This window comes from Pundamilia nyererei, unplaced genomic scaffold (genome assembly GCF_000239375.1).
Source record: "Pundamilia nyererei isolate P.nyererei 1_Seehausen unplaced genomic scaffold, PunNye1.0 scaffold00054, whole genome shotgun sequence".
In the NCBI taxonomy this organism is placed as follows: domain Eukaryota; kingdom Metazoa; phylum Chordata; class Actinopteri; order Cichliformes; family Cichlidae; genus Pundamilia; species Pundamilia nyererei.
In genome coordinates this window covers 3,218,603-3,244,754 of record NW_005187455.1, presented here as the reverse complement: position 1 = coordinate 3,244,754, position 26,152 = coordinate 3,218,603, and the positions used below count along the sequence as shown (strand labels likewise).

Genomic DNA, 26,152 nt, shown 5'->3' with positions numbered 1-26,152 from the left:
GCCAATCATCGGCAATTCACCAGTCAGGCATTTAATCAGTAAAAAAACAGAATTCAGCCCATCAGTCAAACAAGATGATACAATTCATCTACTTAGAGATAAAACAGTTTATCACAATTACTGCAGATTCTTTCATGTTTGCACAGTGAATTATTTTGGTCTGTTTGTTTTGGGAAGCCACAGGTAAATGAATCCTTTACTGTTAACATCGTGCCTTTCTGCCAGTTTTAGAGCACTAAAGGAGATTTGAAGTCGAAGATTCCCCACTGGCTTTTGAATGCAGCATATTTAAAAACCTTTGCAGTGTTACCATGACACTGAGAAATATTAAAAGTTGACAAGATGCACTTTGGATCCAGAAATCTAAAAATTGTGGATGCAAAAGGTGATGCGAATGAAAAGACAGCCAAGTTGTGCGCATTCTGCAAGTGATTGTTTCTGCCCAAAGTCTTTGAAGACAGACATCTCTGATGCAAGGGTTTTTAAGTTTCTCATCTTTCTATCTTGCTCTTCTTCTTGCCTCGTTCCTTTCACAGTGGAAACATTGAGTCAGCCACTTCCAAAGAGCTCGTGTGATTTTATTTGGTTACCACAACTTACTATGCTGCTTCTCAAAAATAGCTTTCAAAACAAGGCTACACTTTCAACCACACACATACACACACTGATGCACACAATGCAAAATGACTCAGGTTTTGCTACATTATTTTTCTATCTACTATTACCATCTCTGTGGCGTCTGTGCCACTTTGAATTAAAGTGTTTTTCTTTTCTTTTTCAGTTGTCTCTCTTTTTTTTTTTTTTTTAAAAAAAAGCTTTAAAACAAAAATATGCCATGGGTCTTACATGCATGCTATAGCTTCACTTAATCACATACTATTGCTAAAATAAATGTAAAATTTAAGTTCTGAATGCAAAAGTACTGCAACCAAGTATTAACAAGTTCCTGTTCCTGTAAAAATGTCTTTACTGTCAGCTTGAACATCTACTCATTGATCTTGCACAATCTGCCAAACTGACATTCATAGAGTTGCACTGGGAAATATGCATAATAACGGATACAAATACTTGCATAACAATGCCCAACTCTTGCTACTGAGTTGAAAGATTTAATTTTTTTTCTGTGTACTTTTTCTGTGTGTACTTGAATAATGGGTGAAAGGTTGGGGTGTTCTGAATACCATTCTTTTGAGGGCTTTAGAGAGGTGGTGGTATTCAGAAACAAATAGTTACCATAACATTAATTCACCATTGTCGCTATATTTAAGTAAAATTATTCCTCTGAGAGAAAGCTCGATGCACCAGATTGGGTGAACATCACAGTGATGCAGTTCTCTGCTATCTCACTCGAGAAACGGAGGGAAAGCTGTGCTAGCATTGACCTAGAGATTTTATGTTATCCTGAGTGGGGTAAATATTGATAAAAGGCCATGATAAGTTGCCAAATCTTGCAGTAATAAAGTAAACTGAGGTGTGGTGTTGACTGCCATGACTGAGAGAAATAGATGATTATGCATTTATAAAGATTTATATTAGAAACCTGAAATTAGTCAATATTTCAAATGAGTCAATAGTGAAATATTTGAAGCCCCCAAATAGAAAAAAAAGGTATTGATGCTGAAATAACTTTCCTCTCTCAGTGACTACTGTCCTAGTTTCTTTGAAACTTTGAGACATCAAAGTTCCTTCCGTTACAATAGCTGACAGCAGAAATTGATAATGGTGTTTAAGTTCAGAAAACGCCTTTAACAAAACAACTGTTCAGCTAGCAGGCCATAAACAGGCAGAACCTACGGCAGGCACTGTGTAGTCACAGAAACAGTGCTGTAGGCAAACCTAGATGGTTAAGCAAGGGTTAAAAATATTGTCCTGCCCTTTGTCTTTCATACACACTCAATCACTCTCTCACACACACACAAATAAAAGCAGCCAGCCAGTGACACCCAACTGGTCCAGAGTGTTCCTCAGAGTTATTTCTGTCTTCAGGACAAAGGCTTGTACCTCTTACTGAAAGACAGTGTGTGTTGGGAGTTTCTGTAAGCGTGTGTGTGTGTGTGTGTGTGTGTGTGTGTGTGTGTGTGTGTGTGTGTGTGTGTGTGTGTTTGGACAGGATAATTAGACCTTGTGCTTTGCTCCCTTAGAGTTCTGTAACCGCAGGTTTGAGCCATAATGAATCTACACTGTCACGGACACTGGGCTGTCGCACCACACACGCACACACACAAACACACATGGGCATGGACACCATTTTGGGCATGTTCACAGAAGTCTGAAAACAAACATGCACACATTGTGTAAATGTTTGACAGAGAGAGAGAGACAGATATAAAGACAGGGAGGAAGAGAGAGAGAGATTGGATGGATTACCTGAGGGCAAAGGAGAAAAAGCTAAGTGTGTGGAAGATTACTAAAAAAACAAATGCTTACTCATTACATTTGAGATTATACACTGCTGCATATGTTTTCCAGCAAAATAATTAACCACTATAATATAGTATGGTTGCATGGTATGTTACAGTAGTAAGTGCTTTTCAAACTTCTCAGGCAGTAAAGTGAACTAAACCCAGAGTCTGTGTCAGTGTAGCGTCTCTGTGAGTCACTCTGCAGGCTGAAGTGAGGCAGACTGTTTCTTAGGCTTCAGGCAATGAAGTCGAATAAAGCTCTTCTGTCAACCTTAGCAATGCTGGCAGCTAAGTGTTCAAAAGTAATGTGATACGGGCTGATAATAATGTTTTTCATTTTGAAGCTAAAAACATAATAAATTCCCCTATTAAGTATAAAATTTTGTTAACTGGATCCTGTTTTCATAGATATTTCAAGACACCTTTGGATCAGTGACTCGCAATCCTAAATTGAGGAGTGCCAAAGAAGCAGGGTTGCGAGATGAATCTAAACAGGGTGGTTGGATGTGTCATTAGTTTTCCTGATCATAACCCAGAGGTCTGGACAGCTTCAAGCTCAACTGTTGACCTGGTGGTAAGAGTTTAAGTTCATTCTAATCTTTCTTATAACTGTTATAATGTTTCACACACGACCAGAAACGTAATTCTAATAACTATAGAAGAAAAGAGCATATCAGCAAAGTCACATAAGGATAGATCATCTTGGAACCGTGATTTACCAAATGTGACAATCCGTGTACCATTTACCAAATTTTGTGGCATTGTAATTAAAAACTGTTTGGAAATTTTGGTAAAAAAACAAACAAAATGTCAGCATGGAAGAAAAGTTAGAGGCCCATCAACATTAGTAGAAATCATTCTCTGTGGAGCACGTAAATGTGCAGAAAAGAAGACTGATAATTTGATCTTATATTTTTAGATGGTTTTATTGGATCAGTAGAGATCCAACAATGTATGTGAAATAATGCAACTTGAAGAAATGCTCACAGCCGGCTTGGCATTTTTGAGTTAAGGAAGCTGGAAGTGAAAACTGTTTTAGTTTTAAGGAGCAACAGGTCAAAAGGGTGTAGGCTTTACGTTGCAGGCAGTCACACCACATGCTTTAATCACCTCAGTTCAACCCTTGTCTAGCCCGGCTGTACTGGAGCCAGATGATTCATCATTTACTGCTGTGTCGGTTTGATTACGGTGTAAAGTTCGTGGCATTGCTGAAGACTTCTTATATTTTCTTGTATTCAGAAATCTTCCTAAAGTTCAACTCTCCAGGTCACTTCAAGGATGCAGTCCCACCAGGATATCTCAACGCAGACACAGCCACTCACAAACACTCAGAAAAGACATAAGAAACCTGAGGGATGTGAGAGAACATCTGTTGAGAATTTGCTTTCTGAATTACACGAGAATGGAGTGCCATTTGAGTTCACCGGGTTGAACAGGTGACTCATAATGCAATAAGGCTATTTTAGAGCCTGCATGTCTTCCCCCTGCTCTCTCCCAGCTTTCCTGTCATAATAAAGGCTTTAAAAAAAACCATAAAAAGAATGCTAAATGTAAAACTTCAATATTTGAAGTGGTAATAATTCACATTATTCAGATAGATGGATTTAATTATCTTTAAAAAATGTCTTGTTGCTGACCTTCTGAAAATGTAAGTATTTTGAGTGACCAGTAGGACGTACTATGAAGCATGCTCAACATAGCCAGGATTTCTTTGTATCAGCTGGCTTGAAAAAGTCTAAAATCTAGTCAGAGAAAACTGGTATCACAATGGTGGTTATCGGATTTGTTTGTTAACTCGGGCTTTCTGCTTTAGGCTCTTGGTGCGCTCACATAAATCAAAGCTTCTGATGGGTCATTTGACTCTTCTGCGCAAAATAGATCAACTGAGCACGAGGTGCTACAAGAGGAACAGGTGATAGATATCTATAAAGAACAGAAATAATATAACAGTAAAATACAACCCTGCAGCTGCAAAGTAGACAAGAGAATTACGCTGCAGAAAATCATTAATTTTATGAATTCATTGTCATCACAAACTCACAGTGGTAGAAAAATAAATCAACATAAGTTCATATGTTTATTTTACTTCTTGGTGCACTCAGATGTTTATTTCTAATGTTGAAACTTAATGCTTTTAAGGTTGATCAGTGTACTCTTATTTCAGCTACTGTTCTGTTTCATAAAGATGCATCGACAGATAGCCCGATCTTTTTGTAAACCGCATATTTCTTGTAAGACTGCTTTCATACTCTCATCCTTGCAAAACTGCAAGATAACTATGATTAAAAACTGGAAAAAAGATCTCTGACAATCATTTCTCACCAGTTTCACTGAAACTTGAGCAGTTTCTCTTTCACTGTTTATTACAGCTGAATTTCCTTTCCCTTTTTGTAGTTACCATCATATTACACTGAAATTTGCATGACCTGAGGTTTTGTAATTGCATGCAATTTTTTAAATTAGCTATAGCTCAAGTAGATTAAACAGCACTTCACTCACGATGACCTCCTTGTATGCTTTCTTTAGTGGATAAAATCCAGACATCAGAAGTGTGCCTGTGTCGCAGTCCTGGTTTTTGGAAACTAGAGCTAATCAAAATGCGCACTGTTGTCTCAATATGTGGGATGAAAGGCGAGGGATTAAAACTGTGCAATCACCCATAAAGTGAGAAACCTGGTCAACCTTATGTGTAACCACACATGTGCATTTATACACTGCAGCATCAACACCTGGCAAGAGAACAAGGAACAAGTCTCCACGTTCCTCTTTTCTCCGTCTCATTATTGTTCTACAGCAAGAACAAACACACCTGCACTTACTTTCTGGATGATTCTGCAACCACGTTCACAGATGATTTCCCACTAAGACACACTGGAAAAAAACACACACACGCACACCTATCTCTTCCTGTCTTCCACAGCAGTGAGATAGTGTGACAAGGTGTTGAGTCACAGCCTTAACTCATTTTGTTCTCACATGTATCCAGCCTCTTTGTGTTTAAGTTTGTTTCAAAGCCGTTGAGGCCATGGCAGGCTCACGCCACTGACACTTATCACGTACTAAATCCCAGCTCGTGGGACTGTTCACATATGGACTAAATTAAATGCTTTCCCCGACGTTAGTGCACTGAGTTGTAATACTGTAATCTGTTAAGCTCTTGAGTTCAACCAGTCTCGCCTACTTTAGTGAAAACAGCATAGTGACATTTTATTTTATTAAGGCAGATGGAGTTAATTCATCAAAAAAAACAACAAATAAAGGTAAATGAAGGCTTTCACTTTATCTCGTTAGCACTTACATTACAGGCTGGGTGCTGACATATTGTTTGGTGATGCTGGCTATAAAACTAAAGGGGCTGGAGGCCACTGTTCATGAGGAAGTACTTTTTGTATTATGTATGTTTCAGATGTTCATCCATCCATTCGCTTCCGCTTATCCTTTTCAGGGTCGCGGGGGGCGCTGGAGCCTATCCCAGCTGTCATAGGGCGAGAGGCGGGGTACACCCTGGACAGGTCGCCTGTCTGTCGCAGGGCTAACACATAGGGACAGACAACCATTCGCATTCACATTCACTCCCACATTCACAGCTAGTGGCAATTTGGATTATCCAATTAACCTATCCCCACAAGCTGCATGTCTTTGGACGGTGGGAGGAAGCCGGAGTACCCGGAGGGAACCCACGCAAACACGGGGAGAACATGCAAACTCCACACAGAAAGGCCCCAGCCTGATGGTGGAATTGAACTCAGGACCTTCTTGCTGTGTGGCTACCCACTGTGCCACCGTGCTGCCTTGTTTCAGATGTTATGAAACAAAAACTACAACATGGGTGTGTCAAGGCTATATACAGTCTGTCTTTTACCACAAGCACTGCATATTCCTTCATTCAACTATAAATCTCCACACATGTGTGGCATTAATATATGACTTAATGAACCGATCAGTCTTACTAAAGTGGGCTATAGTAAGCTAATACTTTTGAGGAACATATAGAATCAGTCCCACAAACTACAGGTCACTTTAACATCAGTAATTTAAAATGTTGATTAAACTGACGGATCGAAAAGTCAGTGTGTTTATTTCTTTAAGAGCAAAAAAAACCCCTCCCAAACTGATAGTTATATCATAAAGGTATCTACATGCAATAGAACTAACATAGCCTATACTTTTTTTAACATTAAAAAATGCAACTTTATGTCACTTACATATATGTAAAAGTAAACTATATTCTGCCTCATTGGGTATCGCATCCTGAGCTCCTTTGTTTGGGCCTTTGATCAGTCACAGTGCCTTACGTTTAACGTTTGACCTTCCTGTGCAAGCTACGTAAGCTTCAGTGCTTCAGTGCAACTGCCAGTTAGCCGAGTAGGTTAGGGTGAACGATCACAATGTCAGGACAGTGGATAACATCCCCAGCCTATTTCTTTGTAAGTTTGTTAAGTTAGCTAACACACATGCGCTCACTTTCTGGTTGGCTCTGCAATCAAGATAACGGAGGCACTAAAATACACACACGTTCCAAACTTGTGTGACAAGGTGCTGAGTCACAGCCTGTACTCTGCTTTCCTCACCATCTTCAACACTGAATAATGGAAATTGCTCACAGAGGATGTGAGAAACACCAGCTTTTTTACTGCTTTTTTACTGAAAACATTCCAAAATCATGACTCCCGTAGCTGAGTAACTGTATGGTCAGTGATTACAGCACTGGCTAATTTAGGTTTGTTTAGTGTGCGGGGGAGGAAACCTAAACATTAGAATGCTGAGAAATATTAACAAATGTTGAAAAATAATTTTTTAATCATCGATTTCTACATCTGTGCTTGTTTATATTACTAATGCATTAGCAGTTTACACGGCTGAATCTCTAATACGTAAGCACAGGGTCACTAGAGATCAGATATATGAGTTGGTTAGGAAAAAATGCAGAAGCAAAGTTGCAGAAAAGGTTCACTCTATTCCTGTTTGCAGCTCATTAGTTACACAGACAAAAAAACACTCAGTGAGTGAAGCAGATTTCTCATGCATCAAAAGACTCGAATGGAGACTTGCAGCTTTGTAACTGTTAAGCTTTTGACACTGAGGGAGTGTTTTAAGCTCCTTACTGAGATATAATAGGCCTGTCATGCATTTTTCTTGACTTCTATTTTTTAACCCATTTCTGTGATGAGATTAAAGTGAATTTAAACTAGATCATGTTTTTCTCCTCGCTTCCTCTCTGTCTTCCCAAAGCTCCAGTCAGCTCTTTGATAGAGGAGTAAATAAAGCCGGAGTGATGCAATATGCCGAAATATTGCCAAGGAAAAGAAGCCAAGAGGAAATTGAGTCTGATTACAACTGCACCATTCACAGGATTTATACTCCCAAGAATAATATGAACGTCTCTTTAGCAGAGCAATAGTCAGAATACTGCAACTGCAATCTCATGGAACAAGTACCGAAGCAAGCAAGGTGATAGGAATTTTCTTAAACCTGTATTTTTTGTGTGTGATTTGGCCTAAAGGGTATATAGTAGGAAGTTTCAAGAATACTGTAACTGAGAGGCTAGAGCAGCATAGCATGCAGAAAATATTTAACATCTCAAATGCGATATATATTAATAATAAACTGAAAAGGCTCTGATGAATTTCACCTTCGGCATTTACAAATACATCTATGTAACATATGTGTTTTCGTGTGCTGCATAATGAACTTCTTTCACTCTCCCCACATTAAAAGGTCAATTTGTATCACAAGGTTTATTTTTGTTTCTTTTCAACTTCTGTAAACATTGCTTTCCTCTCTCTACGCTTAACCTATCCATCACCTGCTCCTGCACTGTTGAGGTTTTTCTATCATTAGGCTGTTTTCCTGTTTTTTGGTATGTTTTTTAACTACAGTGGTAACTGTGGCATCTGGATTTTCTGCAGATTCAGGCTGTCTGTTCGTGTAATACTTTGATCACAGGTCTTTTTATTTTTATCAACCAAAGCAGAGTGGAAATGACCAGCTGCTAAGAGACTCTGATCACACACACACACACATTTTGTCCTGTTTTTTTTTTTCCTTTCTTGTTTCCTGCCCTGCTGAACATGTGGTTCATTTCAGCAGCATCCAGCTGCAAATCTGGATTCACAGAGAAACAATGAATGAAAAAGGCAATTTTCCAACAGCCTATATATTTTTGAGTTGCTGAGATGAGATGATTTGGCAAAAGTCGTTTATATCCTTTAGTTAATGGCAGTCTTGTCTGTCAGCTGATCAGCTTCACTACCACAGCTGCAGGGTGTTCAGCCTTCTGGTCAAGAGATGTAAAAATGTATCCTGCTGCAGGCTGGTTTTAACACACATATGACTTCTTTCTCTCTCTCACGCACACACAGAAATAGTGTCAGTGATCACTAACCCTTTGCAATAGGAGATGATTATACTCGTCTCCTATTCGTCTGAGCTGTTGTCCGAATGTCTCTGCCTGCATGTCCCCTGCTGCGTTTTGCTGCCACGTCCTAGAGGGGCTGGGTGACGGATCTGCAACACAAAGTAAAAAGAAAACATGCCATCTTTGCATATGATGATCAGGTAAACAACTGTTATACATCCTGCGTGTCAGTTCCAGGGTGCAACAGCATTAACTCACATGATCTTTCATTACATTTCTGAAGAGGTTAAATGCTCAAAACTTATCCACCGAGACAAAATATGTGTTTATTTATGTTTCATATAAGTGAAGCATAACCAAAAAGTATTTGGAGCTTTATTTGTGGTTAGGGGTTCAGACTTGAAAACACTGTGAAACTTCAGCACAAAGATATTTGAAATATGACTTGTAAGATTAAGAGAAACCACAAAGGAACACAGAAACCGAGTGCATGTATTTACATAGCTTTACATACGAGGTGTTTCAAAATGGCGGCTCTCTGATCGTAACTTATGTTAACAATAGGTTGCCCAGAAAGAAAATAAAGTCCTTTTGGGCATCACCGGGCACATGGCTCAGACTGTGGTTACACCAAATTCACTGCAGCCAAGCTAAGTTCCTTTGAACTTGATTCCCTTGTTGATTTTGAATCTTTAAAAAAAACGTGAACAGATGTAACAGAAAAGCACTGTAACTCAAACCTTCATCGTTTTGTTTTTTTTGTTGTTGTTGTTGTTGTTTTGGAGAAAATCATATGTGATGTGCATGTTCGGCTTTCCTGCCAATCCATGACTGCTTTTATCAAAAAAAAACACCAATAAACTCCTCTTAATGGTAAAATTTTGAAGAAACTATACGACAGACAAAGAAGAAAAACAATCAGAGTGTGATTCATAAAGTGAGACTCCTTTGGTTTTGACCCAGTTCAGTTTATTTGATGTTATAATCGATGCATGCTCACAGTGACATAATAAAAACCCCAGAGGAGATGTAAATCAGGGTACTTATTCAACGAGGTGAGACAGAATAGGTAAATGACAAACATATTTGTTAATTATTAACAGTAGAGAAGGTTATCAGACACATTTAGTGCACTTTGAGTGCTTCATGGTGTTACAGTTGCCAGCTGACCAGGATGAGGAAAAGTGCGAGTGTGTTCATGTGTCAGTCCGCGTGAATGTGTGTTTTCGTGGTTAATCTGTTAGATTTTCAGTCTGAACTACAATACGATTATGAAAGGCTCTGACCTCTTACCGATCTCCGCTTATGACTCATGCACGCCATTATGAAACCCAGACTTAATATTTCTCACATCCTCTGCTATTGACGAGACCAATACAGCAATCAATCCATCAAGCTGCTGACTGCAGCATCAGCAAGAGGGATTTTAATGGCGATATGGGCAAGGAGCTACGCTACAATGCCTCAAAGTGTAATAAATGCTGAGTAATCACTGAATCTCACTGATTTATTCGGGTTTGGAAGCTACGAACGGTGCAGGTAGGCGATGGCAGGATGCTCAAGACATCAAATAATGAATTTTAAAACACAAAACAAGAACTCCTATGAAGTCTTGCATATGTTACTTGTTTCCTCCTTTCAAAGATTTCTGCACTAACGTCCAAGATGCTTTTAAGTAACACTGCATGTACTTAGCGGGTTAAATACTGTATCATGCACGAGAACTTACTTTATCAGGATGTTCCTTTGACAATGACCACAATAACCAAAACGACAGTTATACATAGTATACATGATGATACTGATTTTGTATAGGAGCAGTTCTAAGACATCAACCTGGCTGCTGTAATGCAATCTGCTGACAACCAATTTTGGCTCATAATCCACAGTTTGCTCATGCCGAAGGGCATTCAGTTAAAAAGCAAAAAACAAATGCCAGCAAACAGTCGCATCTTAGATCAAAAGAGTACCAGAGTAACCTGAATAAATAGTGAATTCCTCTAACAGACAGTAAGTCGGCTTTGTGCAGCTCAGTAACTTGAATTTCAGCTAAAGTTTATTTGTAAGATCAAAGCCTCAGGCAAAATCTATCTTTGTTCCATCCAGCCCTGAGGTTGTATTATAATTAGACTGTGTTAAGGACAAAAACTCACAAGAGGCATCTGTTTTGCTCTAAAACTGAAGAAACCTGACTGCACTGCGAGTGTGATCTTCCTGCTGCTGCAGGAGGAAGTACTGCGATGTCGAGCAGCAACAACAAGATAAACAGATCTTCCTTAAGCCCCTGCACCATATCTAACACACAAACAAGTTAGCAATCTTGATAAGTGAGACTTTTGTGTGTGATTGGGGGGACAATGTGTAACTTATTGCACAAGTCAGTTTGTGTTTATTGGTCCTATCTTGCAAATGCAGTGGACTGATTGAGATGCAAGTTACTGTCTGCATCTTACAAAAGACCTGAAGCCTATTTTGGCTACTAAACACACATACTGAGTCCTTTTTTGAGTGGCTTACTTAATAAACAACACGTAACCACACACATGGACTGCTCTGTTTTGACTGCTATCTTGTCTGTCTGGCTTCAGTGAAAGAGAATAAAAGAGACACAAGGCAATCAGCAAAGCTACTCGCTGCTATTATGAAAAAGAATAGCGACACATACAAAGCAGAGAATATGCTCAGGTTTTCGGAAGTTTTATTTCAGCCTTAGGAGATTACTTTGATATTTACAAAAAAATAAAACCCCATTGTGTTTAGAAAAACAAATTGAAGGATTAAAGCTGAGATGTAAACAGAGAGGGTTAGACTGTAATGTAACGTAACCGCACAATTTTACCAGTCTGAGCAAAACAAATAGGTTTATTCTCATTAAGAGGACAGAACAGCATTATTCCATAGAAGATTTATTTGCCTTCCACTGCAGCAACACTGTGAAGGCATTTACTCTGTTAGTTCTTTTATCTGTTTTTTTTTTTTGCCAAGTTTTAACCTCCTGGCAAAATTTTGTTTGTTACCAAGCAACAGGATGGGCAACTTTAGCCAACAGCATCACAGCTAAAAGTATGAGCCTTCTGTTTTTAAGCTGTGTTGATGTAAACAAGACAACTGGAGCACTATTTTCAACCAGTGATGCTGGAGGTGGCAGTTCTTTCATTTCTGTTTGGGATTGAAATAAACAGAAAACAATAAAAATAGGATCCAGGCTGTGATAACCGATAAAAACATTTTAGGGGAATCCCTCAATGTATGCTCAAAACCATTGGTCATAAAATTGCTGTGGGAGTATACACTAAATATTTAACGTTTAATGAGCATCTAAATACAACGGTGCCACGAATGATTTGTAATGAGTTTGTGGTATAGAGATTAAAAAATAATATTGGCACAACATTTTAATGTCCACATTTGAAAATGTGTTTATGTGATGATATAATCTAAGCTCATAACTTGCACTTCCTGTTTTATAATATTTAAAACTTTATCTGCTTTCATCTTTTATTATGGCAATTTGAATTTCATTTTAAGCTCTTTGGATAAGTTAAACAGCTTCTACTTCTACTTTAGTATCAACTGAACATTCTAATTAACAGCTAACTGACATGTATTTAGTTACTTTACACCTCAATCGATATATTAATTCCATAAAAGGGGAAATACATAAATTCTTAGTAACAACCTGCTAGCATCCTGAAGGCCTCAAATACTGCTGTTACCGGTATGTTTGCAGAGGACATAAGGATAAAGGTACTAGCAATAAGGGCCTTAATCCACACTCATCAGATATGCTATATGAACAAAAGTACCAGGCCACCTCAGTACACCTGCTGGAGCTGCTCGGCCATGGAAACCCATGCCGTGAAGCTCTGCAGTTATTGAGTCAGCAAAGAGTTGGTGACTTTTACACACTATGCACCACTGCCTTTGGTGACCCTGCTATGTAACTTTATGTGGCTGAATTGCTGTGGTTCCTGCACGCTTTCACTTTGCAATAATACCACTTACAGCTGATCGTGCAATATCTAGGAGGGAAGACATTTCTAACTGACTTGTAGAGGTGGCATCAACGTAAGCTCTTTAAAACGATTCATTCTTTCACAAATGTTTGTAAAAGCAGGCTACATGGTTTGGTTAGGTGCATGCTTTTGTGCACCTGTACCAATGAGACAGAAAACAGCTGGATTCAAAGATTAAGAGGTGTGGTCCAATACTTTTAGTGTCACATTTAAACACACTCGGTAAGCCTTATGTTTCAGCATACTAAATTAATGTTGAGAAGGGACAAAGTTCTTCATCTTTAACTCAGTGTAACCGAGTACTTTTGATGCCTAAACCTAACCAACAAGAGTCCAACACCAAATGGACACCTTTTCTGCAACAACAGCAGCATCTGAGGAGCAACAGTATTTCACACTGTGGAATGGTATAACCTGAGTCTGCATCAATGCTGATGGAGGCTAAAGTATGACACGAAATTGGTGCAGTTTGGAGAATCAACATGTAGTTCAGCTTATACACATTTTTTTTTAGCAGAATGCAACCCTAGACTATCTAAAACACAACCTGACCTTAACCTTAGTTTATGAATCCTAGAACTGAGCATGTTCTTTGTCAACTTCTGCAATATAATGGGTGAGAGGTGGATCTGACTGTGAAACCCGGGGACACCACATACTCGCTGTCATCCACACTTATGATTGACTTATTATTTATAATCAATAAGATTATCCAGGATGAACACTTTTCTTTTTTACTCCAGACAGTTTACAAAAACTAACTTTATTTTTTATAAATGTGTCCTAAACCAGCAATTACCCCATTGGGTAAGTCTCTTCTGAGGTTGAAGAGCAAAAGAGCTGAGGCCTATTTTCCCACATAGGCTTTTATACTTTACAACTACAAGTTTATTGCCAACCTTCAGTTGCACCCCTACTGGCCATTAAACAGAATGCAGCTTTAAGGTACTTCTGTGTTGTCACTTTTCAAAGCAGGAAACTTCAGCCATCTTTAATACTGTTAAAGCATGCAAACACAGCCCACTTAAATGTGACCAACCAATACTACTTGGACTACATACTGAAACCAGAAAGATTCCATTACCAAATATCATGCTCAGCCATTGCTCAATGTTTGTGTGTTTCACATCTGCATTTCACCTGCAAGTTTGCTAAGTGATACTTAGCGAACGCTAAATAATGCTTACTTTGAGGAGTCAAGAGTCTTTAAGAGTACAGACTCAATTATCATTATGAAATACTGATACATTATGACTCTTTCACATCATTTTAAGTTTGACTAATAAAAGTGTATATAAATCTGACATCCATTACGCGTGGCAGTAACGATGATGTCAGTAGAAATGTGTTTCTTTAGGTTCACTGACAGGTTCCTACATTGTGTGTGGAATAGTACACACATGCACACATTCCTGGGCATGGCCCTGTTAGTCTAGCCATGAGTCAGGACAACGTCTGAAACAAACCAACATCAGCAGGATTAACAACTCCTAACAGAAACATGGTACAGAATGGTCATCACGCATTACACCATTATGTGTTTGTCTCCCTCAAACCACCAATGTGAAGATGAAAATGACAAACCCTTACAGAGTAGGGGTGGGATTAAGACTTTGAAAACTAATGTGAATACAAGTTGTCACCGTTTCTGCTGTTTTTTTATGGGGTTTTTTGTTTTGTTTTTTGCAAAACAAAATCACACATCCAACCTATTGGATCCACCTTTGTCCACAATGTTATAACTATCACTCACCCTTTGTATAAACAAGTCAACAGTTTCCTTTTAAATTAAACCTGAGACTGTTATTCAAATGTATCCTGCAGGTTTTAGAAAGGTTTTACACACTCGAAGGCAGCAGGCATTACTCGCCAGAAAAACAAAGTACTACTACAGTGGAATGAAAACAGAGAAGCAGCAGAAGTGGATTTAGCAGCATGGAGGAGTCATTAGTGTGTTTTATATAAGCATGTTTCCACCTGGATTTGTTGGATTTCTCTTCAAGGGCAAACAGAGTAGCACATGCAGAGTATTAGTCAATAAACCAGAATCTCAAAAACAAAAAAGCAACAGCCTTACTCATGTGAGAATAGCAAGCATAGCACATCAAGGTAGTGGAAAAACGGCTCTCTTTCATGACTAAGCTCTAGAGTGAGAAAGGGGTGAAAACAAACACATCTTAAGTATGAAACTAGATATAAAAACATCCTAAGTATGTTTTTGTTCATCTTTTCACTATCATTGGTAACACTCAACACCACCGACCGCCCAAAGCCCCAAATCTTTGATAGAGGAAACGTGAGGGAACTAGTTGTAGACTCCTATCTAGTTTCCTATTAAGCTGCATACCCACACAGCCGTCTTACGTCCAGGGTAGTCTTTATTGACTGAGTCAGGTCAAACTTTCACCCACACCTATAACAGTATTAGCAGTGCGTTTAGGCATTTAGACAAATTCCTACACTTTAATTTGCATTCTTTATTGTGAGCATGAAAATTGTACTGTGTGCATGTCCTCTTTTACCATCTACAACAACAGCAACATCATGACGAAAGGCGCAAGGCGAGAAACACCTTTACCGTAATGTGAAGTACAGCCACCTTACATTACCAAATGGAGTTCCTGCATCTCGGTTTGTCACTCCATCACTTGGGAAACGACTTTACAAAAAGACACCTGAACATCTTCCACGTGCGTGCACTCACATTAATGCGGGAGTTATACATGAAGAGTCTGTGCTCACCGTGTTGCGTGCCCGGTCCTTCACCGTGCACCTCACCCATGCGCTGCAGGGCGTGTATTAGCACCTGTCCGGTGAGGCTCGGGGTCTGTATCGCTTTGTCAGACATCACTGGCTTCGGGGAGAGCGGGGAGCTTGGCAATGAGTCGCAGTCAGAGGAAAAATATCCACTGGAGGAACGGCGAGGGAAGCGGAATATCGTCCGGCTCTGAAAAACGTCAAAGCTCTTCGGGGTTCTGCACCAGGAAGGCGAATCCGGTTCTCCTCCTCCGGTAGAGCCGCGGTTTAAACGGGACGTTTGCGCTCCTGTGGCACCGACAGGTGGTAGATCTCCTCCGCTGGCCTCCGATGCTGTTACTGCGGTCGAGCCATCGGACGAATTTGGTGGTCTGTTGAATGAACAGAGCGGCACCGTCAGTTTGGCTGGTCATCCCTGTGCTCAAACAGCCAACAGCCTCTCGCTGTTGTTTCGTCTGGAGTTTCAGGCGCACGTATTCCAGCGATCCGCTGGCAGGACGTGACTCTGTTTCCAAATATCCCATCAGAACTGCGGGACTTCTGTCACTTAACTTAATTTTACACACGCGCCAACTTTTTTTCTCTCCTTTTTTTGCCAAATCATAGCAGATGTAACGTGCTAACAATAAGTGACTTTTATGAAACGGCACTGTATTGTAACTTACTTCTCTGTGTAGCTGAAACTCAGATAAGCACAGGGAGTTCAGGAGCGAGTGTTTGGCTGTGCGCTGAGCGTGTTCCTGCTCTGTGGCCCAGGTTTCCTGTCCAACTGGCTGCCCGGTGCGCCTCCATTGTTTGAAAATAAATTTGCTGATTGCGGCACATCTCTGTTTGCCTGATAGGAAAAGCATGAGGAAGCCCCACAGTGACTTCAGCTGCGTCACAGAGAAACAGCCAGAAATAAATGCGCCGCAACAGACCGCAATCAGCCTGCCTATCAGCATTTTCAAATAAGTAAAATATAACAATCTTGAATTTCTCACATCGGTGCTTATTAGCAGTTAATAAAGGGATTTGTGAAATCAAGTTCACTCAAGTAGTCTACTGGTTTCTGCAAAGTCAGTTTATTTAAGGTGATTTGCGCTGAGATAACAACGATTTACACATGTGCCATTTTCCGTTTGGATTACTGAGCTTCAGACTCTCAATGTGACAGTCTTACAAAACAAAATCATGAAAATGATGTTTTGTTGCGGCGCTTCCTGTTTGTCCAGAATAAACTGCAGCTTCCTCGGCCCACGAATCCCCCGCTGTAATGACCTGTAGTGCAAGGCGTCTGCCAAAATGAAATTCTAGGCAGACATTTTTTTTATTCGCCGGTATTCGCGCTTTTATTTCGCACATCTCTAATGTAAATATTCATCATAGCGTTGCTTTTAGAGGAGCAGAGGAGGAGCGACAACTGTGTGAACCGGGCGCGATGGCCGTACTTCAACCATATGAAAATTTTTACTTTCCTTGTGGGTTTCAGTACCGATCCGAGCGCCTCCGGAGACAGTTTGCGCACTAGAGAAATAACAGTGACACGTTCGTGCGGCTACTACGCCAAGAGGGAAACAACACAGTGGGAAGGAAGAAAAATCCGCAAAGCCGGTACGAGAACACTAACTCGGTGTGTTTTATGTAGGTGCAACAGGGCAGAAGATGTAAGAAAATTCGCTCGGCGACACGTCTGCACCGAAACTTTATGAACACAAAGAGGTTTCCGTGTCTTCGTGGGTGACGGCTGACAGTATCATCGGATAGAAGAAAGTGACCTCTCGGTTAACATATTAGGTTTCACTTAACTATTAAAACACAAACAGCAAAATAGCTGAGCGGCCGTGTGCGCGTACGGCTTTACTCGCTATCCCTCGCATGGTTATCTGCAAAACCAAGTGGTGTCGTGCGCCATCTCCAGTCCTGGGAGTCTCATAGTAGCATGCCCAAACATATCCATTAGTGTCCGTAATTGCCCATTATCACAAGAATTAATGGGAGAAAAGTTCAAGCCAACTAGCCGGAGTGGATAAAAATCTCCCACGCGGGCGTCATCGCCTGACAGTAGCCGTTAAGTAGAAACGCGGACGAACTCTTTAACCTCCCTTAACAAGGGAAAGATGAAACAAAAAAACAAACAAAAAAAATCAGCTCTTCTGAGGAGTTTAAATGGAGAATTGTCGCTTAAATTCTCAACCCACTGAGCGTGTGCTTATTTCTTGAAAGAAGCTGTCGTCACTCTATCGAGCAAATAAAACGCATGTTTTTCCCCTCTCTGCATCCCTGGGGACACCGGCATTGACAGCATCTCCTTTACAGTCAACACAACCGATGTCGGGTGAAACCAGACGTTCACCCGTCTACAGAGTTAGCAGATTAATAAGCTGAACTCGAGCCAGCGCGCCGCGTTGCCAAATATACCGGCGGAGTCAGAGGGTCGCTGCAAAATTCACACCCAAATCCAGATTAATGTAAAAGAAGAAAGTCCCATCAAACACGGGACGGTCGTTTCAAACACCCACTGCACTACTTTGTTAATTGCTTTAGTAACCACTTAGTAGACATGCGTGGGAAGAGCACCTTTGTTTAAAACACCTTTTAAACAAAAATGTCTTCATGGTGATTGCAGTGACATTTCACAATAATATGAATAATTCAAATTTAGATCTACTGATTTCTAGATTTTTCCACAAATCTACCAATATACTAGGCAGGTGTCGACTGTTTGCAACTTGACACCTGACACAGCGACTGAAACATCTAAAGAGCACGTTTGTAAAGATTTGTGTGTGTTTTTTTTTAAGTAACACACATATTTTTTGGAGCCCGTCTTTAAAACTCACCTTGAATGCATTTCAGGATCGTGCCTCTGAGTACATAATCCAAGTAGAGCTTAAAAAAGTAACATGAAAACACAACAAAAAAGAATGAAGTGTTTTAATCAGTCTGCAAACCTGTAAACAAACTCAACCCTTTGTTTGCTTCCTCTCCCTTTCTCTATGTCGCGTCAATAAGGCAAACTGTGCGTAACAGTACACTATCTACTCCAACAGTCGGTCCGCCCCTGGGAGGGACCAATGCTTTAAAGCCCATTACAGCTCTTGAACGACCTCTGTATGTCAAGAGGAGCATTTCCAGTGGCTACCCATGAGGCTTTCTTTGTGCTCAATGTAAGGACACCAATTATTAAAAGTTACAGAAACAAAATTTGCAATGTAATTACAAAAAGTTTTGTTAAACCAAAATTGTCATTGCACTCATTATGCCACAGGCTATCTGGCCCCAATTGTTTGTGTTTATAACTTGGCAAAGGCAAATGATTGATTCCCAAATTTTAAACAAGTGCTGTATGCACGCTGGAACAATGACTGAAAACAGGGAGGGGGCACTCTGTGATCTCTCTGGCACTTTTACATCTGCCTACATTTATACACATTATTCAGTATTATAAGATTTAAGCCTATTGCTGGATTTTTTGGTTTTCCCTTTTTCCACTGCAGGACATTAACAAGATGAAAAATAAATGATATAATACTTTACCTTCTTCTTTTTGCACCCTTTTTAAAAGGTGCAAGTACAAGTTTGCTCATCCAAGTTTCATAAATCTGGTAAAGTGCACTGGCACAGTCCAGATGTAAGTATTTGTATACAAAATTACAGTACCCATCATTTCTTTGTATTTTGCTAGGAAAGTGGGAAATCTGTGCAGCAGTTTTTTATGAAAAATCGAAACATAAATGGAAATGCAGTATATAAGGCAAAAACAAAGTTTCTGCAACCACAATGAGCTTGAAATGCTATACCATAATTCTTCACTACAGTCTAAACTCTCATAGGTAAGCTTTCTTTTAATTTCTTTACATGGTCTCCAGGAATAGTTCTCCAGTCTTTGTGGAGGACATTCTAAAGCTTCTTTGGATGCATTTGTTGCACACTGCTTTAATAATGCTGAGGTCTGGGCTCTGAGGAGGACAGTCCATGAATGATAATATTCTATTGTGTGTTTTTCTGTCCAGGTATGCTTTTAGCACATTGGCAGTGTGCTTGGGATGATTATCATGCAGAGAAATTGAGCTCTTCAGATGATATTACATAGTGGAACAAAATCTGATGACACCTCCTGCATTCATAATTCCATCAATTATGAGAAGATCAGTACCAAAGAGCCTCCATTGTGTTTTTCAGATGGCTGTGGTCACTCACTGTTATATTTCTCTCCTGACTCCCTCCCTGCATATTGATAATTTGAACTAAAAATTGTAACTTTGGATTCATCGCTTCATGAGATCGATTACCACTGATTTTCAGTTCAGTTTTTGTGTAATTTGGAATACCTAATCTTTTTCTCGCTGTTTCCCTTCCATAAGACAGTCACTTTCACTGAGACCATTTCTGATGAGGCTTCAGCTAACAGTAGATGGGTCATCTGAAAGCCCAGATGCGTTCTCAGGTTATGTGTCAACCTGAGAATGCTCACATCTTGATATCTTCCTGTTTCCTAAAGACATGACTTTCAGATATGTTTATCTTTAAGTTTTTAAGCCTGCCACCTCTTCTTTTCTGCCACTTGTCCAGTTTTCTACATTTTTTCCAAGACATCGCACATTATGCTAATATATATCAAGTTTTCAGTTCTTTCAGAATCACCATGTTGGTGCAGAAATACAATTTCTTTACCTGTCAAACTGTGTTATCTTTGGCCTGTTATTAGATTTGACTAAAGAAACTAAAGCAACACCCTACTAGTTACAAAGTGCTTAAAGATACCATTTAAAACTTATTCATTGCTAAGTTGTCTGGTATGTGTAGACAGTCCAGTGGTTCATCCCTTGAGTTAGGTGCCTTGAATGATTTATAGTAGTGTTAAGTACCTTGTCAGGTATAAGGTCTGGATTAAAAATGAATGAAAAAGCAGCCAATTCTCAAAGAAAAACTCTAAAAGACATTCAGGAAACTTAAAGAAATATTGCTGAAGAGCACTTTAAAAAAGAAGAAAATCTGACACCTTGGAAGCAAAATATAAAGAACTGATTGGTCTCTCAAGGCTTTCGCACTCTGTCTAGTTAAAACTACAGAATGATTTGCGAAATTAACACCTGCCCCTGTGCACCCAACCCCCACACACTTCTTCAAGAAATTCATAAACTGAAATTACTACTACTTTTTCCTTTTAACTGCCATTTGGCCTCATGCATCTTCTGCATTTGAAATTGAGACATTCACAATCTGGATGAAACTGACACCTACACATATGACTGCTAGCGTGAAAGTACACATGAGATAGGACTGCTGTTATGAATCATCGTTAAGGCCGTCTTAGTACCATAACTGTATTCCTTAAGATAGATATTTTTAAAAAAAACCACCTAAAGAAGTTAGTTGGGGATGCAACAAAACATGGATTTTACAGTTTATATCTGCACTGCAGGAAGTTCATATATCTGATTCTGATTAACAACATACAGTAAGATAATGGAATGATTCAAACACAGGTAAGAAAAGCTTAAATTCTGGTGTGCCATTCTCTAATTAAGAATATATTCCTTCACCACGTGACCGCTTAATGATTTTGTTGTGAAAGATCCATAAAAGTCCAAAAGTGTACCTGTAAAAGTTATCCAGTCTCATACTCAAGTTTATCTTCTCAGGTTTGACCAAGCAACTTCTAGCATGGCTGCTGTATAATCCGCAATTTACTCTGAGAGTTCAAACTTGGGCAGAAAGCAAATGTGATATGAAATATATTAACGAGAGCTTCATATCTGGCTACAAACAAGCAGTTTTCAGTTGAAGAGTCCACAGATTTCAAATCTGAAGGCAGAAACAAAATTGTATGGAAAAAAAAAGAACATTTTTATACACTTACACTTTCAAATCAGGTGAGATGAAAGACCGAAAGAAATCTCATCATTCTCATCACTATTTTGCATACAAGAGTGAGTTTGTCAGCACACAGTTTCTAACATCCTTTGATTTCTATTGAAAAAGATTCAGAAGACATTTTAGGAACTGTGGTGTGCTTACTAGCATATGCTGCCACAGTAGGCTTTAAAAATCTAGCAGTTTTATCCATTTCTCTATATCAACCTTTGTCAATTTCCTAAAAATAAAAAATAAAAAAATGTCATATCGAAGGACCAGCATTTCGACGCAGTGGAAGAGATCAAGTGCCCATCACAGAAGCACATGCAGGAGAATATAGCAAGACTTCAACTGAGAAATCATCAAATAGCAGCACAGATAATGGTCCTAAGGGGCATGAGGCGATGACCCTGAGTTGTAAGAATTTGTTTAAATCTTGTTAAAACTTTCAGTTTTTATAGACTTGTTCTCAGAAACCTCTGATCACATATATACATATAATTTAATCAAACAGGTAACCATAAGTTTGTATTGTATTCCTTCTTCAGCTAAGGTTCACACCATATATGAGCAGACATTTGACATTTACACATTTCTACTGCATTCAGACAAGTCTCCCATCTCGTTGCGAGTGCCTGCTCTGTATTGTGCACAGTGAGGCGCGGAGGAGTTTTGCTGCAAAATGGAAAAGTTGCATTACAGTATCAACTGCCAAGAAACAATAAGGGAGGCCCAATCTACACAACTTCAGCACCTGCAGTGATAAAGGACTAAGGGAAAAGTTGCACACACGTATGCACAAACACACACAGACAAATCAGTATGAACAGACAAGAGTGAGACACTCAGTACCATTTGCATGTAATCAATACCAATCAGTTGCTCGGAGTGTGGGAAAAACGTGTGTGAACTGCTCTACAACTCTGCCTTTTTGTGTTCATTGGGAGGCTTACAGCTCTGTTTATTGTGATGATGATGATGCAGGTGATATTGTCGATGGTGCCAGTGATGAGAAAGATAATATAAAGAACTACGAGACCAAAATAGCAAGAGTGGTAAACAACATAATAACCTTCATCTTCATCAAGTGTTTTACAAAACCCACCTGCTGATAACTGGTTATAAGTCAAATTGAGCAAGATACAAAAAATATATCGATAAGAATATATTTATAAATATCTTATATCACTGGATTTTCACCACTATGGTCTAATATAATTACCATTTATGCAGTGCTACAGAATTTTATAATTTGTTGGTTTAGTCACAAATCCCTTTGGAGTTGTGTCAGGAAGGGCATTCACCAGAAAAACTTTGCCAAAACATGAGGAGCTACCGGGTGTGGTGAATATGGGAGCTTTATCTAAATAAGCTGCTTTCAGTTGGTCCCTTAATCACAGGGGGTCACCACATGTTAGATTTTTATACCAGATGCCTTTTTTGACACAACCCCAAAGGGATTTGTGTGTCCTCTGGGGATCAAACCAGGAAACCTTTGCTTGTTAGGCAAATGTACAAATCACTACACAATGGAACCACTAAATACACACTGGCTAATGAGCATGAAATTAGGTAAATACTTTAATTTCGTGTAATAACTTTAACAATTCCTTGATTATAATTTAAAATGGTTTTATTACTGCAACAATGCCACGGGCAGTAACGCCTGAATAAAAGAAAGTTAAAGCAAAATGTGTGTGTCCCTGATTTTGTTTGATATTAAAACACACTAATTATTTCCATTGGCTACTTTTGAATGGTTCAATAAGTACAGTCTTGGATTCTTCAGACCGTATTAGAAACATGTCTAGATTTCTTAAATTGACAAAGGAATTTCTACAGACTGGAATCCATTCCCCAAAGGCCTATGTATTTTTATTCTGGCTCATGTTACATATACTCATGTCTGCTGAAAGCAATGAACAGCCATGACCCTGAAAACACACCATCATTATGTTTCTTTTAGCAAATGAGCAGAATTTTTTTTTCTCTCTGATTTCTTAGTTTATATATATTTGTTACACTACAATGTTACAGAGAACCCCAGTAAATAAAAACATTTTAAATCATGATTTCATTTACCAATTGAAAAAAAAGATATCTAAACCCAGACCTACCCTGTGTGAAAAAAACGAGTGACTCTTTAATCTAACAACTTTGCAGCAAGAAATGCAATCAAGCATTTGTGATATCTGGAAATGAGTGTTTCACATCTCCGTAGAGGACTCTTCTTTGCAGAATTGCTTTAGTTCAGCCACACTAGAGGGTTTTTGAGCACGAAGAGCCTGTTTAAGGTTGTGAAAAGCGGTTGGATTTAAGTCTGATGTTTGACTGGGCCTCTCCACTTCATTTTTCTGAGCCATTCAGAGGTGGACTTACTGGTTTGTTTTCGATGTCCTGTTGCATAACTGTCAGGATTCTCTGTTAGAAAGCAGAACTAATGGTTCCATCACTTACAGCAAGTCATTCAGGTCCTGAAGCATGAAAGGAGCCCCAGACCATCAGACCAACACCAACATCTTTGACTGCAGGTATGGCATTCTTGCCAAATGTGAGCTGAGCCATTGTCTTGTTTTAGTGGTTTTCACTTTGGAACGCTCCCATTTTTCCTCAGCCTCTTTCTTATTGTTGCATTATGAACTCTGATCCTAACTGAGACACGTGATATCTGCAGTTCTTTAGTTGTTGTTTTGGGTTCTTTTGTGACCTCATGGATGAGCCGTTGTTGTGCTCTTGGACTAATTTTGGTAGGCTGGTCAATCCTGGAAATCATCACCACTGCACCATTGTTGCAGTTTGAGCCTCAAAGCCTTAGAAATGGCTTTGTAACCCTTTCAGACTGATAAATGACTTTGTTTCTCAGCTATTCTTGAGTTTCTTTTAAAACTGATGGCATGGTATGTTGCTTTTAGAGATCTTTTAGCCTGCTTCATTTTGCCAGACAGGTTCTACTTAAGTGATTTCTTAATTCCACAGGTCTGGCAGTAACCAGGCCTGGGTGTTGCCAGTAAAATTGATCTCAGCTTTCTAAAAACGATGGTTTCTTCATTCATGATTTAACAATGAGCACAATTACTTTATTAAAATAGGGCTAGGTAGCTTTGGATGTAAGTGCGACAAAAATGAGAAATCAGAAAGGGAGAATAAAACTTAGTTTTATTATACAACCTCACCTGTACTTACAGGTGTCACCATGCTAACAAGCTAAACTTAGATAAGCACCTCGATAAGTAATGTGCTTTCAAGGAACAGCACGATAGCATGATGACATTTTTTAAGGTGGTCATAGAAGCTGGGTGGAATTAACATGCCATCAAGGCAATTGAAATACACGTGGCCTTTGTCACGCTATCACTTCTGCTGAGTTAACAGAGGGGCGAGATAAGAAAGAGAGACGTTCACGCATGGCTGATTTCACGGCTGTTAAAGTGCTTCCCGCTTTACAATGATGTTTGTGGCTGCCTGCGCTCTCCTCAGCAAATCGGTTTAAACAGGCAAATCATTGTTGGAGCTCAACACTGCTGGAACACTGAAACTTTCAGCTGCCCCCAGGGAATTTAACAGTAATTACAGATTATTCACTACAGTCGACACAATATGCACACAAATAGCTGTTAATTCTACTGCAGTGCCAACTCAGCAATTCTGTCATACAAACAAAATGATGGCCATAGGTCGCCTGTCTATATGACCTGATAAATAGTAGGTTGGGGGTGACAAATATTTCACAGTTTGTCCACAAACTCTATCAGTGTTATAACAGTTATTATGGCAGTCCACTCCCCCAGGCATCAGTTCCCTATTGAGAAACAGGAGATATTAACAGCTGCACCCTCAGTAGTTGCTGGTAATGTTGGTAATAAACAAATTAAAGCTTATTTTACTGCTGTGATTATTGTCACTGCACTAAATATGTTGCCTCAGGACAGGATTCATTACAGCTTATCGACCCAGGTGTTAGTCAATGAAGCATTGAAAATTTGAGTCAGGCTTCTCGCTGTTTACTCAGCAAGAAAGACACAACTTATAGTGTACAGACAGGACTCTTTTGGCCTTGAAAACCTATATATTCTATTTAAATATATGTACATTGAAGCTTCTTTTCTTTTTTTAATCAGTCAAGAAAGTAAACATTAAGCAAATATACTTTAGAAATAGTCAAAAACAAATTAAACAACACACAGGCAGAATGTTAGAGCATTAAATAGAAAAAAAGAGCTATGTTCAATAATATACAGTGATACACCACATTCTCTGAAACACATTAAGATTCACATGAACATATGCATCAGAGCTGTTTAGCAATAGATGAGGTTGCAGCAGCAGCAAACTGTTCCGCCTAGCAAGCCTTGTAACCAGCTCTTTGAACCTCCATCTGTACGGCGTACACGGACATCGCAGCATCAGAAGCAGAAAATGATAACGCACTTTCATTTCAAAACTGCATTGCAGAACAAAAACGATCTCAGGTTACAAAATGCTTCGGCACCATTTGAGAAATAAGGACTATTACACAATGTTACATGACAATTCACATTCACTGGGTATGCATGTGCCAGTCTAAACAGGAAGTAGAGGCTCTGTTGCTTTGTTTCAGCGCGATGAATCAAGGAAGGACAGTAACTGAGTGAGAAGGCCCAATCAGGAAGCAAACGTTCACCGAACGGTCACTGAAGAATCAGTTTCTCCCTCTGTGGACATCAATACTGCAAATGAACTCAAAGCTGGAATTGTAGTTTTAACTTGTATGTGTGTGTGTGTGTGTGTGTGTGTGTGTG

General features: G+C 39.4%; 1 protein-coding gene across 1 annotated transcript in view; it reads right to left on the bottom strand.

Annotated features, from left to right (window-relative positions):
* The window catches only part of LOC102213099 (bcl-2-like protein 11), a 30,958-nt gene extending 12,456 nt beyond the window's left edge, over positions 1–18,502 (bottom strand). Inside the window, exons 1-3 of the mRNA XM_005733742.1 lie at positions 18,356–18,502; positions 15,519–15,904; positions 8,788–8,909 (exon numbers count right to left, since the gene is read on the bottom strand). Coding sequence (XP_005733799.1) covers positions 8,788–8,909; positions 15,519–15,904; positions 18,356–18,366 — 519 coding nt within the window. The 5' untranslated portion in view covers positions 18,367–18,502. The remainder of the gene's footprint in view (positions 1–8,787; positions 8,910–15,518; positions 15,905–18,355) is intronic.
* Between the last annotated feature and the right edge of the window lie 7,650 nt (positions 18,503–26,152).